At 39.6% G+C, this 15,820-nt stretch overlaps 2 protein-coding genes across 4 annotated transcripts in view; one reads left to right on the top strand and one right to left on the bottom strand.

Annotated features, from left to right (window-relative positions):
• Positions 1-9,299, bottom strand: part of Cpsf2 (cleavage and polyadenylation specific factor 2) — a 32,269-nt gene extending 22,970 nt beyond the window's left edge. Inside the window, exons 1-5 of one of the 3 annotated variants that reach the window (XM_074067292.1) lie at positions 9,141-9,299; positions 5,445-5,501; positions 2,326-2,508; positions 961-1,120; positions 778-883 (exon numbers count right to left, since the gene is read on the bottom strand). In XM_074067292.1, coding sequence (XP_073923393.1) covers positions 778-883; positions 961-1,120; positions 2,326-2,474 — 415 coding nt within the window. In that variant the 5' untranslated portion in view covers positions 2,475-2,508; positions 5,445-5,501; positions 9,141-9,299. The remainder of the gene's footprint in view (positions 1-777; positions 884-960; positions 1,121-2,325; positions 2,509-5,444; positions 5,502-9,140) is intronic. The other 2 variants (XM_074067294.1, XM_074067293.1) reach the window with 2 other exon arrangements.
• A 189-nt stretch (positions 9,300-9,488) lies between these two features.
• Positions 9,489-14,957, top strand: LOC109682350 (NADH dehydrogenase [ubiquinone] 1 beta subcomplex subunit 1). Its single transcript, XM_074067295.1, has 3 exons — positions 9,489-9,631; positions 13,595-13,739; positions 14,852-14,957. The coding sequence occupies exons 2-3, from the start codon at positions 13,600-13,602 to the stop codon at positions 14,886-14,888; spliced, it is 177 nt and encodes a 58-aa protein (XP_073923396.1). The 5' UTR covers positions 9,489-9,631; positions 13,595-13,599; the 3' UTR covers positions 14,889-14,957.
• The last annotated feature ends 863 nt before the right edge of the window (positions 14,958-15,820 follow it).

A 15,820-nucleotide genomic window follows, 5' to 3' on the forward strand; every position in this document is an offset into this window, starting at 1 on the left:
TGAGCTATACTCCCAGCCCTAAGTTTTAATATTTATATGATACAATTATCAAATGTTTTCATTTTTGCTAACCTCTAAACTAGCAAAATAACTTAAAGGATTTGTCCCATAGAAACACTAAATACAAGCAAAACCACTGAACCCACTGAGCCTACTGGCTAAATCCTCAGAATCCAGTATTGTGCTATTTTTTTCAATGCCAGAGTACAAGGTTATGAAAATCTCTAATACAATGCTCTCTGTAGGTGACAAATAGGCTTAATATGAGACATCCTAATTAAACATCTTAATGTCCAATTTTGCAAGTCAGTCATTTTCTGCTCTACTACCATTAACACTTCATTTACTTCAATTATGACATTTAGACTACTCTGTCCCTTAAATCCAACTGTTAAGCTCTAAGAAAGAGGATCCAGGCACATTACTTTTGTTCATTCTACACAATAAACATTAAAGCCTTTTCCAAGCTAAATATGAAAATGCTCGAGTTGTTAACATTTTGTTAGTATTTAATCTAAAAGGAAGTTTAGAGTCATTTTCTGCCATGTCAAGGCAGAAAATGGCAATTTTTATTCTTGTGCCTATAAATTTTATTATGAATTCTGAGTATTTTTCAGAAGACTAAGTTGTATTGGTCCAGTCTAGGGATGTAGCTCAGTGGTATAATGCTTGCCTCGCATGGGTGAGGCTCTGGGTTTGATCCTTAGCACTGCCAAAACACCAAAACAAAACAAAAACTCAATTAGTCCAACAATTTGCCACGGAAACATTTTTTACCTTTCAAATTCACAATCTGAGAGAATTTTAGCTGCTGTATTTTATCAAAGGCTGCATCCACATCATCTAATGTAAAAAGTGTAAAATCTTCTGTGTTATGTCGAGACTAAAAGGATAACACAAATAAAAGGTCAAAAATGATCACTGATGGCGTATTAAAATTTTCATCATTGTTAAGATTACCTGATAAAGATCATACATGAACATCTGTCCCATTTTGTAAACAGGAATGGTTGCATAGATAGCACAGTTCAGACCCAACTTTCCCACAGCATATGGGAGGGCACCAAGATGGAGAGGATCAGGGTGAGACAGGAGTACTGCATCAATCTGGTGAACATGCCTAGGAGAACACAACCAAGGTGACTTGTTTCTCAGGATAAAGGCAGAACAGTCAGAATCATTCACCCATTCTGGACTGATGACTATGCTGAGGTAGAAGAGCAAATTGAACAGCTAAAATAATGATGCCTATGAAGTGTAACTGTTACTACCCTGTTCTGCAGAGGTAACAATAGTATGGCATAATGTGTACCTAAATATATGTTGTCTGGACACATTAAAAAAGTAGACACCACATGTAAGTTGATCTTGAATGACTATCTTGTACACTATTCACCTAAGTTAAAGAACTCAACTTAGGTTGGTGCCAGTGGGCAGAGATCAAGAGGATCGAGTTTCAAAGCCAGCCCCAGGCAAATAGTTTGTGAAACTCTATGTTGAAAATAACCAATACAAAAAGGGCTGGCAGAGTGGCTTAAGTTGGCAGACCACCTGCCTAGCAAGCATAACCGAGTTCAAATCCCAGTACCACCAGCCAAAAAAAAAAAAAACAAAAACAAAAAACCCTTTAACTTAGAATTTTATACTCTGTTAAAGAGGAGATACTAAAATGGCCACATATTTATTATATATTTTTGCCCCAACTTTTTAGCTTGGTGACTGACAGCATATTAAATTATTAATTAAATTTAATAATATTAATTAAAATATTAACCAGGGACACACATGTTCACATTGATAATAGAAATTAACAAAATGATTTTTTTGCTTCAAGTTCTAAATTTTTTAAAATACTAAGTTCTCTTTAATAATTAGAAAATTTGGCAAGTCTAACTGAGTTTTTTTGGTAGATATGGACCCACATTATTTTTCTAAGAACCAAGTTATAAGGTAAGCATCAAAAGATATAGAAAGTAAGCTAGCACAACACAACTCAGAGCTTTTACATGGTTCCTCTTCTCAAAATTTTACAAAATCTTGCTCTATCCTAGAACTAGGGAGCAAAATTTCAGTGACCCATTAGCCAAGTAATTTACGTAAGATTACCCTGAATTTCAATAAACAAAGCTATGTTAGTCAAAATGTTACAAGTTACAATGATCACTACTTTTTAGCATAAATCTCTTTTACTATGAACTAAATTAGTACAAAGATACCAACATTATATAACATCAAAATGGTATTACAAAAGCATAAAACAGAGAAGTTGATTTGATCTTTTTGAAAAGTTGATTTAAAAGCCTAGAAATCTAAAATATAACTTACTTCCTCAGGGAATCTATAATATCCATAGAAAAGTGCTCATCCCAGCCACAGTCCAACAAAAACCTAAACTCATCAACCTGGAGAAGATAGCAAAGGGCAGATTCTTCTTGGACCCCAGAGAGGGTGGTTAATTTGATAATAGATGTCATCTTTTTTGGTCCAGTAACAATAATCTAAAAGGTGCTTTCAAAAGAAAAATATAAGTAATTACAAAAGCACAGTCAAACATGTAATTGTCAAAATTATTTCAAATCTGTTAAGTGCACAGAAATTCAATAAACATGGAAACTTTTTAAAGACATTTCCATCACTGTCAGGATTAGAAACACAAGCATAATCCCACTCATTCATAGTACTCTCCCACAATCCTCAACACACATACACATATAGAAACAAAATGCTCGTATTTGTTCTTAACATTAAGCTGGAATATAACTGAAAATAGAGGTACTTTGCTTGTAATTCTTAAGTTAGAACCTGACACACAGTAGGTGCTAAACATATATGTGATGGAATGTATACTAGGCTGTCTACTACATGTATTTTAAAAAGATAAACATGAACACATCCACTGGGATTTAGAACCTAGAATTATGTGCTAGATGTGATGAAACTATTAATAAAGTTAACTCTACAGAAACATTTTAGCTCCGTAAGATAAACTTGGCCTTTCCTGGCTAACTGCGCAAGTATGAGAGAAGTCACCACATTCCTGATGATCTCTCACCATCTACCAAAGTCATCAACAAATGAAGGTAAGGTGACTGTCCACCTTTCCTAATAGGCTCACCAGACACTAATCCACCACACGTACTCATTCACCTGGGTTACAGATAAAAATTGAAGACTTCTAGGTCATCCATTATCACTTGTGTGTATCTCTCTGTTGGACCCAATCCTGCCTCTTCTTCTAAATCTTTTCAGTCTCTGGGCTATGATTCTACTCACCTATAACTTCAACCTCTTTTCTGAAAATTCTCTTCACCTGCTTGTCTTCACAGAAACCTGACCTCCCTAATGTCTTCACAGAAACCTGACCTCCCTAATGATTCTGTTTCTCCTGCAGCTTTCTCTAGAGCTTGTTTTAAAATAAATCTCTTGTACTCTCTGGACCTCAAAAGCCACAGCTTCCGTACTATGCCTTCTCTTTCCTTTTTTAAATACTCCAGTCCAAATAAAGCTCATGCCACCCAGCTCGTTCCGTATTAGCCTTCCAGATTTCCTCCTCGGTGCAGGCATCTTTTATAACCTGACCTGATGATCTGCTTAAGACTTTTAGCTCCTGAACAGGTCTTCTTGCCAGTAACTTCAAAACTGACCTCTCAGTACACCTTGACTTTCTTGATTTCACTTTGCCCCCATCACACTTACATCCTAGACCTTAGTGCAAACACCACTTTCAAAAGGTAACTTTCAAAAAGGTAACTTTAAGCATCTCACTCTCACTTCTACCTTACTTGCTCAAGTATTTCCACTACAAAAATCTTTTGGCCTCACTGGTATCTCTAATCCACTGCCAACTTTTTCACTACCCACAAACCCTTCCTGCCTCTACTCAGGTCTTCACATTGATCTATGATCTTCCATAATTATTTTGCACTCTCAAGTATCTTGCTCCTCTAGTCCTTCTTTGAACTAACCTGTCAAAAACCCAACACTGATTATCTCTAGTCACTGACTTTGTCTACTTCAGCAGCTACATGTTGCCAGAGGTGACACAACTGTGCTGTTTCCTGTTTAAGTTCTGGCCAAGATCTCAAACAGGCTATACACCTGCTTGTCTTCAGGCTACTTTTCATAGCAGATGACTACTTCACACCCGTTTGCTCAAGCACTGTCCCCCTTTGCCTCTCTATTCTCAGCAGATAATCTCACCTCATTCTTCACTCAGAAAATAAATGTAACCAGACAGACAGTAATGCCTCATTTTCTACCACATCTATTAACCTACTGGCATGTGTTATAGTAAACAGCCCTGTTCCCATCCAAGGCCAGACTCCCTGTGCACTGTTACTCCCCTTCCTAATGCTCGACTTCCATAGTCATCCTCTTTGTCCCCTTCATACAAGCACATTCTAGAACTTTGCAATTTCTAAGAACCCCTTTAACCTTACACCACCAACAACTACTGTTATTACTTCTGTATTTCTCTTTCATAGCAAAATTTCTCAGAATTTCTTCACAAACATGACTCCAATTCCCCATCTATTTAACTGCTACTGAGCAACCAGAGAAATGCGCACAGGCTCTGGCTTCAGAGCACTTCCAGTAATGTAGTTTCATTTAACTCACATTCCTCAAATTTCCTTTATCTCTACTGTTATTTCTAGCTAATAACGTATTTCCTTGCTTCGGTTTATTCTGAGCCATTCTTTGACTATCCTTCTCCACGCTACATATTCTATTTCCTTCAAAATACTTAGTGTTCTCTGCAGTTGCTCTTTACTTGCTTTGCCCCTTCTCTCCTACTGACCCCCACCCTAGCATGTGGACTTCATGAGGGTACAGACCTTACTGATCAGCTGAATTCCAATGGCTCTAGTGCCTAACACACAGTGGTACTCAATAAATGATCCTGGAGTGAATGAATAAGACATTGCTAGTATTAAATGAGCTTCGTGCTCTTACTAACCACTAACAGTTACCTATCTACATGTATTTCCTTTCACTTGGGAGAACTCTTGAATGTAGAACTAGGCTCGATCTGTTGGTACCTTAGTACATACCCTGCACATAATAGCTGCTCAATAAGTAATTATTAAGTTAAAATTTGAAATACATTGACTTAGTGTGTTCCTACTTGAGGCATGAGAAGCACAGAGACATCAATTCTCTATTTGATAAAAAAGGTTTACAAGTACATTTCTGGAAAAGACTTAGAAAATTCTCCCTGCCAAAAAGCTTGTACCACAATTATACTAAGGGCTTAAGAGAAACTCTTTCTGCTCAAATCTACTTTCTTCATTTAGATTATGAAGTCAAAATACAAAGCAGCTTGAATATACTAGTGAATGAGTTCATTCGCTAGTAAAACTTTCTGTGGAAAGACCCCGATTTTAGCAGATAAAGATATTTTATTATAGGCCCCATAATCAAGTTGTATCATTATCAGTCATTACCAATATTTGATGTATATATGAAACACCATGAACACAGATGAAGAGTTCTTCACAAATCTAAAAAAAAAAAAAAATTTCATAAATGTGGTGTAATGATTTACTTCTGTAAATTATGGTGTTTTAACTTGCATATCTTTCCCTAAGACACCATTAACAACAAGAAATAGGTTTATGTTGTTTTGTTTTTTTTGAAACAGGACCTTACTTTGTAGCCCAGGCTAACCTCAAACTCATGAGTCTTCCTCCCTCAGCTTCCCAAGTGCTGGGATCACAGGCATGTGCCACCATGCCCAACCCTACACGGTCCCTCTTTAAAAAAAAATTGAGACAGGGTCTCACAATGAAGCTCAATCTGGCCTCAAATTTGTGATTCTCCTGCCTTGATCAAGTGCTGGGATTTCAGACATGTGCCACATACGGTCTATTTTTAAAAAAGAAACTTGCCATAATTTTAGGAAGCTTAAGCTTACCTAAAGCAAATAGGGATAATAATATATAAAAGACATAATAATGAACCAAGTTAGCTATAATTAGGAGATTATGTAGTTGAGAAAATAAGATTCAGCTGGGTATGGTGGCTCACACCTGTGACCCCAGCACTAGGGAAGATGAGGCAGGAAAATCACAAGTTCAATGCTAGCCTGGGCTACAACGGGAGACCATCTCAGGGAAAAGAAAAAGAAAGGAAATAAGATTTAAAACTCTCAATTGCTTGTGTTATTGAGAATCATAGAAGAGGCAGAATTTAAGATTATTCCTTAAATATTTGTAAAACCTGGGTAGAAAGAGAGGTTTTCAAAACACAGGACTGACATGAGGAAAAGCACAAAACACAAACTTAGAGTGTCAGTAAAAACCTAGCCTGGCACTCACTGAGCCAAAAAATGGAACAAACAACAAAAAAGCTTATTGAACAGAAAGGGGCCAAGTGATGAAGGGGCTTGTAAACCTTTGAAATGGTTCTACAGGAAACAAACATTTTAAGATTTCCTAACAGGTAGAAAAACGGCATGATATAGACAATTCTTACTTTAGGAAAATTAGCTGGTGTGAATGATTGAATAGATAACAAAAAGCAGGGAGATAACAGGGAAGACTATGTAGCAAACTACTAAGTATTCCTCTCAACTTTGCTGGTTCTATTTTGGGACTAAATTTCTCTAACTTAAAATATATTTTATAATCCTACAATAGCAATTCATTAGTTGTTATCTAAGTAACCAAAGCTTGAAGGTCTATGTCTGATTCTTCACTTTACTTTTTCTTGGATAGTATCAATCCAGATTATTTCCCCTCAGAATTCCTTGCATGAATATTGTTCCTTTTCTGTTCCTACTGCCAGAACCTTAAAGAAAGGCCTCATTATCTTTCATCCGGTTTCTCCATTTCTCTGCCTCCAACTTGTCCTCCCTTCGTCTCTGAAAGCACTCCTACTGTATTACCCATTGCTCAAAAATATTTGGAAGTTTCTTCCTGCCTGAGGAAAAATAATACTGGCAATGGAGGGTGCCAGAAGCTGCCCTGACATCACTGCTTACCATTATCTCAAGGCCAAGTTCAAATTCCTCCTCCTTCCTAATTTCCCCAACATCAGTCAGATTAGACTAGACAGAAATACAACACATGCCAAGATATAATTTTAAATTTTTTCATAGCCACATTCAAAAGTAAAAACACGTGAAATTAAATTTTTACAAGCAGACATATTCAAAATATCATTTTAGCATGTTATCATTAAAACACTGAGATATTTAAAAAAATTTTTGTACCGTCTTCAAAACCCAGTGTATATATTTAGAGCACATTTCAGTTCAAACTGACCACATGTCAAGGGTTCAATACCACATGCCATGTGGCTAGCAGCTCCTGTAATAGCACAGGTCTAGACTCTAAAATCAATACTTTAGACTGTGGAGGACTGTGTTTTGTTACTCCTAAAGCACAGGTTGGCACCACCCTGTTTTTACGTACATGTCTCAGACTGCACTTTAATGATATCACCAACCATAAAATCTCCCAAACTGAAGACTAGTCACCTTACCAGCAAATGGGTGGTCATCATTTGAACCCTCTCTGACATTTACTTAAGTCTCTCTGATGTTTGTTACTGTCCTGCCTTAATGCAGGCACTGGTCTTACCTGAATGATTGTAATTTCCTCTCATCTAGATTTCCTGTTCCAAGTTGATCCGCCACACATCTGGCAGTGGGACTATCTAAGAAACAAATATCCAAATGCCCACTCCTCACACAGAGTACCTAACCATTGGCTTCCTGGTAACTACTGAATGAAACCTAAACTCTTTCGCTGGAAATCAATCTACTTCTTGCTTCTTCACCAGTTACCTTTTCTCTGCACGCTCAAGCACCTTTACCTTCCCACTCTCCCTAACCATACCCAGACTTCAAGTTTTCACCCCTGTTCTGCATCCAGGAGTGACCTCCTCCTCCTGAATCTAGCCATTTCTTTTTGATCCTTCATGGCCCAGCTCAAATATTAACTCTTTCAGAAAATCTTTTCACTGTCCCAGTTGAAGATAGTTGTTAGCACAAAGGAGAAACACAGAATATTCGCTAAGTGGATGTTGAGTGTATAGAGGAAAAGTGACAATTTTTGCATCTCCAACACCAAGTACTCACTTATGTTGCTCACTGCAACATAAATGTGTGGTGAAAGCAGTGAATCCTCATCAGATCATAAATTACAGTAGTGGTTTTGACCAACACTACTTCATTGCAAATATGTCAGTTACTTGCTTTCTCAATAATGGTATGCATGTTGATGACAACCCTATGAAGCACGAAAAATCTAACGCCAAAAGGAGAAGTCTGGGTTAGCCCTGAACCTCAGACAGAGGAATCCTCTCCCAGCGTTCAGGGTCAGCAGTGCTTCATAACAGGGTCAAGTTAGGGGATGGGCATAAACGACGTCTCAGGTTTGCTTGGTCACAGGAGCCGGACTTACTGGGGCTAGAGCTAGCTCGACCTCTTAGAGCAAAAATGAGCCTTGGCAAACTGCAGCGATAGTGGAAGCGCTAGAGAGTAATGGCGGGAGGGCACAGAAGACGAGACAATTCTAATAAAACATGGAACCAACATCTGAAAGGTCCTTTAAAGTTCATGAGCTAAAAGGAAACCGACTAGCCGGCGCCGGTAGCTCACGCCTGATATCCTAGCTACTTGGAAGGCTGAGATCAGGAAGATCAGGGTTCGAGGCCAGCCGGGAAAAATAGTTCGCAACCTCACCCCCCCCCAAACCCCGCCAAACTCCAAAAACATACCCAGAGCAAAATGGCCCAGAGATATGCTCCAGTCCCACCAGAAAAAAGGGACGTCTACTTTGTGCCCAGTGCTTATTATCCTGGTGGTCTTTGAGCACGAAAAGACCCTGGATGGGGAGGCTTGATCCAGAGCTGGTCCCGGACCCACTCCTCCCGCGCCAAGAGGCTAAAGGGCAGACGGAACCAGTAGAAAAGGTAGAAGAGCGAGCACGACCCAAGAGATTCCGACCTACGGAAAAATCACTTCTCTCTTTCTGTCGCAGAGCACTTCGGCCAGGAACGACCAAACCAGTCGCAACCGAAACCACGGGAGCTTGTCCTTCGGGGAGACTGCGTCGGCGGCCGGGATCTCCCCCGAGCCTAGGACGCCCCCTTCCCCATTCCAAGGCGCGCTCCTTTCTCCCACCCTCACTTGCCTCGTCAGGCCTCCGCCAATGGCGTCCTCTGCCCTTCCCAACCCCTAGTCGAATCCAGGTTCAAAAGGGAGAAAATCTGCTGTTTGCTCAGCAGCAGCGGTGAAGACCGGCCGGCGGAGGACCCTCACTGGCGGCCGCCATTTTGAGCGTGGAGGGGAACCGCTGAGGCGGGGAAGATTTGGACGATACCATACTTTGGGGGGGGGAGGAACGTTGGACCGGAGTTGTGGGAAGGCGAAAGCGCTGACGTTAACAAACCTCGTTATCTCCGACCCAAGTTTTATTAAGAAATTCCTGACGTTTTAAGTGTAAAAACATGAGAAGACTCTAACACTAGAAGAAATAAGAGTTATTTGCCGTGCCACCCCTCTTGTCTGTGCGGACCCGGCAAGTGGACTCTACCGAGGTCGCAGCTTCCGGCCGGATCGGCTGGCGGAATTTGCAGCTGGCTGCCCTTGGCCATAGGGTCGTTGTTGCCACCCGGGCCGCAGGTGGGTCTGGGGACCCGGGCCGCCGTTGATCGCCGTTATATAGGCGGGGAGGGTTCTGGGAAAGTCCTGGGCGGTGTAGCGTGCAAGTGGAGGGGTGGTTGGGCCTCTCCAACGAGGGTGAGGGGGAAATAAATTGGGGTGTCAACGGTTGGACGGCTGGGTACGCGTTTCCCGCTCAGCAGCTTTTGGAAAGGATGCTTCAAGCCTGTCCTAAGTGGAAAGCGTCTTTAGGGATGACCCAGTGCCCACCCCTGGCCGGACTGCGGAGGAGCAGGGAAGGGACTGCACCAGGAATGTCTCACTTTCGACCAAGGAGCAGCTCCTGGCCAACCTTACTGTCTTTTAATTCAACCTTCCTGACCCGACCATGCCACACAACGCGCACTTAGCGCTTGGCTTTTTAAAAACTTGGGCTTGGTTTCCAGAACGTATATGGCATTAAGACCTCAAGGAATTAGATTGCTCCATATGACCAGTCCTGTTTTGGGGTGCATATAAAGAGCTATGTGGGGGGGGCAATTTAAAAAACTGTGCGTATAAATGTGTAGTTATCTACGTTTCCAACGTGAATTCTGAGTAGCTTACCAAATAAGATCACACCAGGTACAGTTTTCTTTTTATAAGGGGAAGAAATTTGGGTTGGAAAGGAAATATTAGGAAAAATAAGACCAAAAAAATTAAAAGGTGAGAAATGAGGTTAATGTTTACCTGCATACCCTACAGCCAATAAAATAGAAGCACTTGGGCTAAGGAGCCAGACTGCCTGGGTACTGTACTGACCCCCAGCTCTACAACCTGCTGCATCTGTGATCCTAGGCAAAGTACCAAGATTGTCCCTTGATTGCCCCATCTAAGAAAAAAAAAAAAATGCCCACTGCATTGGGGACCTTGGGTTAATAATACATGTATAGTGCTACCGTGAAGATTTAATGGGTTATGATTATGCAAAAACCATACTTAGGAGTGTGAAATTCCGCTTTTCAAGGTGACCCACACCTGAAACCTCAGCTACTGGGGAGGCTGAGGCTGGAGAATGGCAAGTTCAAAGCCAGCTTGGGCAACTAATAGCAAAACCCCGTCTCAAACAAAAGCCCCAGATTCAGCTTTTGATAAACGTATGCTAAAAATTTTAGATACTTTCCATATTAAAAGATACATGTCGGATGTGGTGGCATATATCTGTAACCCCAGCACTTAGGAGGCCGAGGCAGGAGGCTCCATAATTCGAGGCCTAGAAGAAACCCAAAAAATACATGACCAAAAGTTGGGTGTGTAGCTCAGTGATAGTGTGTTCTTGCAGAAAGTTCTGGGTTGGATTTCCAAAACTCCTTCCCCAAATGAAAGAAAAGATATATGACTCCTCAAGTCCTTAAGATAAAACCCAGTTCCTCTTTCAGGAATATCATAGGTGCTTCTGGTTCTGCAGTAAAAACACAATTTTTCTTACAGGCCCTTATATAAAGAAGGCACAAATAATAATACACATAGTGGTTTCATGGGCAGCCTCGGGGCATTCACTCCCAAAAGCAGTTGGTACTTTTATCCTTCTAACATTCTTATCTAACCCCACTGCTCTTTGCCTGTCAGATAAAGTTCCAGGGATTTAGGCCCATGATAACGGGCCAGTCCACCCTCCCCCTCCTAGCCAATCTGTGGGGAATCATTCTGACTCACTTCTTATGTCTGTAAGTCTTTGTCCTCCCTGGTTATCCACCTGCAGAAGAACATACAGAAGAAATGATGTCCATTGTGCTGCTTCCAGAGCCCGCGGTAGATTGTACAGTTGTAACGGAAATACCTCTGGGACTGAGATTTGTCTCTTACCTCTTAGGGATGGTCCTTCAGGTGGTTGAGTCCAATTCTGGATTCTGTACAGAATCCTTTTACCAGCCCCACTGCCATTACTTCTGGAGTTTGTAAGAACCCACATGCAACAAGAGCCTTGGGCGCTTGCCTGAGCTCTTCTGTTCATAGTAGAACCAAATCAAACCAATTGTTAGCTTCAGGCCCCCTTAAAAAGAATGCCAGTGGGCACGGGGCTTATAGCCCACAGGTGACAATGGTCTTATTTAAAGCTTTTGAACTGGGAATCAGCAAGTACTTACAGGCTAAATACCAAATGATATCTAACAGCTGTGCTGAGGGTAGACTTGAAAACTCTTCAAAAATTTGTGGAGCCTAATAAGGACAGAGTAGATGACTGCTGACTTAATTTAAACAGAAGGTCACATGAACACAGGCATATTGTCTTAATATTTTACAGTTTAGTGCTTTGAAAGCTACATTACCCCATTTAAAGCCTTCATTATTGCCATACTTCACTGGTTCAAGTTTATGAAGCAAATAAGCAGTTAACTTGGTATAACAAAAAGTACTTTAAGATCTAAATATAAGGTAATGTTACTTAATGAAGGCACAGTGCTAAGAGAACTACCATCTTATAGGAAATAAAGTAAGACTGGTTGCACTAACATTTATACCACAAGAGGCATTGATATCAAAATCAGCTGGGAAGTTTCTTCACTAACAGATTTTTTTCTAGCTTCACCGTGGAGGTGGAGCCAACTGTCCCTATTTTCAAAAAACATCCCAGCTGATTCTGATGTGTGGTCAAAGTTGAGAACTCCAGCTATAGACAACAGACTAAAACTTAAAACTAATTCATGACTAAATTGTAAATAAACAATTGAGTGTCTCATTGTGTACTTATAATTTTCTAGATGAGTGGTGTTCAGACTAGAACCTACTATGTGTAGTATTACATATTATTTATAAGTGACAGTGCATAGTAATTGTGCAACTTTTAACAATATGGCCATGGCCTAACCAAGTGACTTTAGGTAAAGAGTATTTAAGTAAAGTTGGAGAAAATTAGAATTTTGTAAGCATGCAGACCAATGTCAAAGAAGCAGGAACTGAGTCTACGTAGCCTGGCTTATGCTGAGGATTTTGTTGGCAGTAATGTATTGCTTCTTCTAGAGTGTTGTCATATCTTCTCAGCCACTGTATGTGATTTATTTTTGTGCACATAGGTGTACTTTTATTTCATCTGTATGTATGAATTTTAACAGAAAATTGGCATTTGAACTGTGCTTATTTAATTAGCGCATATTTGTTATTTTTCATGTGATGACTGACTAGCTCTATTCCTCTTCCTCTGCCTTTTGGAAATTGATGCAGCTTAAAAGCTTTCATGTACCATAAATATCAATTCAGGCAAACATCTGGAGTGAACTTGAACCTGATTTCCAGTTCTGCACTTCATACCGACTTGATTAAGTTGTATTCCTATTTGTAAAATGAGGATAATAGTTATTTTACATTACATACAGAAATAAATGATGGCCCTAGTTCCTAGTGGTCATCCTATAAGTGTCCTCTTCCCTTCTCTTTTGTAGAGTCATTTAGTTGATATTTTGATCTTTTTGTGATATTATTAAATATGGTTTTATAAAAAATTTTTCTCAGACTTTTTTTCGTGGTACTGGGATTTGAACTCAGGGCCTCTGCCACTTAAGCCACACCCCCAACCCACAGGTAGAATTTTTAAAATTCTCTTCATTTCTTAGTTCTATATCATCAAATCAGTGTGAAGTGAAAAATAAAGGTTACTAACTAGAGCTTTGTGTGTGTGTAAATTTTTGTACTAATCTTCATCAAGTTCATTCTGATGCTGAGGATCACAGCTTTCTCATATCCACAGCTGTCTTCCTGTTTTAAAGGCAGGTTAAAAGATATTTCGTTTTTACTTTTTATTAACACACTAATTGCACATATTAATGGGATTCCCATTCATACAGCGTGCATTGATTACATCCATCCATCCTTCTACCCTGTGCCCTCCACCCCCACCATTCCCTGTCCCTACTAATCATTATTGTACTTTCAGGTTGACTTTTTAAAAATTATTCTTTCAAAGGCAATTACATATTTTTTGTTTCTAATTATTTTTTTTTTTTTTAGCCATCATGGTGAGCCTCCTTCAGATTGTGCGTGACCACTGGGTTCATATACTTGTCCCTTCGGGATTTGTCCTTGGATGTTTCCTAGACAGAAAGAATGATGAAAGGCTAACTGCCTTCCGGAACAAGAGTCTTTTATATAAAAGGTTAGTTCATGCCAGCCCTTTTTGCTGTGGTTATTTTGGACATAGGGTTCTTGCTTTTTGGCTAGACTAGGATCCTCCCATTTACACTTCCTGCTGTAGTGTGATGATAGGGGTATACCACCATGCCCAGCTGTTGGTTGAAATAGGGTCTCGAGAACTCACTGCCCAGGCTGGCCTGGAACAGTGATCCTCCCAATCTCAGCCTCCCACATTGTAGGGATTACAGGCATGAGCCACCAGGCCATGGCAGTTCATGAATTTTTTGATCTCACAATTGACCAAGTTTGGGGAGTACTCTTGATATGTGCCAAAGGTAAAAAGAGGGGTGATTTTTCCACCCTGAGGATTTAGATCCAAGTGATTTTTAAGCTTGTTTGTTATTTAGTCCTTGGATAAAACTGTATGACTACCTTTGGAATGTAAACAATTTTCAGTTTATAAACAGGCTACTTCAGATCTTAAAAAGGTCATTTATTTTAAACTCAGAGTATATTTAAGTATAAAAACAAAATTTTAAGCCAGCTTCCCAAAGCCTCCCATGCATATAGCTTTCACATATATTATCATACACTAATTTACTTAATCCATGGTGTGGGTAGAATAAATAGTAGTAATAGTGGTTCAATACTGTGTTCTCAACATACTCCCTTTTCTCAGTATACACATGCTGATTAAGTGATAGCAACCAGCAGCATCCTTGTCGGTCCCATTGTATCTTTAGACATGGCTAGCAAGGCTGGATTTGTGACCAGAGGTGTGTATCTACCTGGATTGGAAGATACTCAGAAGGAAAGAGGATTAAGCAGTGTCCACAGTTACTCTGTACAAGTGGTTCACAAATCAGGGATTTCAAGAAAGATGAAATGAGCTGGAAAGGGTCTAGAAAACTTTGAATGAGCTCAGTGAAAGGAGTATAGCTGTCATATACACCCAGAGATTACAGTTCTTTTATCTGAAAAAAATGAAGATATGGGGAAAGTTTAAAATTATGATGAATGCAATGGAAAAATTTTAAATAGATCAGTTTAATAGATACAAAGTATTTTTCTGACTCCCCCTCCATGAAAGTTGTACTCAGTTTTCCCTTTGCTTCCTGATTTCTTTCCACACAGGGAATTGAGGCCCAATGAAGAAGTTACCTGGAAGTAAAGGCTGGCTAATCACAGGATGTTCACATTTTAAAGTTATGGAAGAAATAAAAACTCAGTTATTATTTAATTAGAAGAATTTGAATTGTGATTCTTTTTACACTTATTTTTCCTATTATACTTTTATTTATTTATTTTATTAGTGTGCTAGGTGGGGGTACATTGTGGCATTTACAAAAGTTCTTACAATATATCAAATATATCATACTTGAATTCACCCTCTCCATCATTCTCCTTTATCCTTCCCCCCCCATAGGTTTCCATTTATATACATGTGTACACAGTACATAAAGGCAGTCTTTTGTACTTCTTTTTTATGTTTTATTAGGTAATCTTCAAGTATCAAGCACACTTGGCTTAAAAAGTAATTATTGAATACTTGATTACATACAGAAGTGTTAAATTTGTAATCAGCATTTGAATTTTCTGTTTCTCAGTTTTGGATCACAGTACTATTAAGTCATACATACAGGTTTTTCCTCAGATATTTTTCAGGAAAAAAAAAATTTCAAGGCATGATGCTATGGTTTGGGTATGGTTTCAGCATATCCCTCAAGACTTCATGTGTTATAGTGTAAGCTCCGTTGTAAAGTATTAAGAGAGTGGAAACTCTATCCAGCTTTGGTGCAGAGAACTTGGAGCCTTTGGGAGGTTAGATAAGGGCATCAGGGTGGAATTCCCATTGTTGAATTACTGATAGCTTTATGAGAAGAGGGAGAGAGATGTGCTTCCTATCTTTTGCCACGTGATGCCCTACAACACCTCAGGACTCTGCTAACAAGATGTAGCACTTGGACTTCCAGAACCATGAGCCAAAATAAACCTTTTTTTAATAAAGTTTGCCAGCCTCAGGTATTTCGTTACATTTACACAAAGCAGACTAAGTGCTTAATGTGGACTTTAAAAGGATGATGCTACAATTTGATTTGACAA

The sequence above is a fragment of the Castor canadensis genome, chromosome 3 (assembly GCF_047511655.1).
Source record: "Castor canadensis chromosome 3, mCasCan1.hap1v2, whole genome shotgun sequence".
NCBI lineage: Eukaryota > Metazoa > Chordata > Mammalia > Rodentia > Castoridae > Castor > Castor canadensis.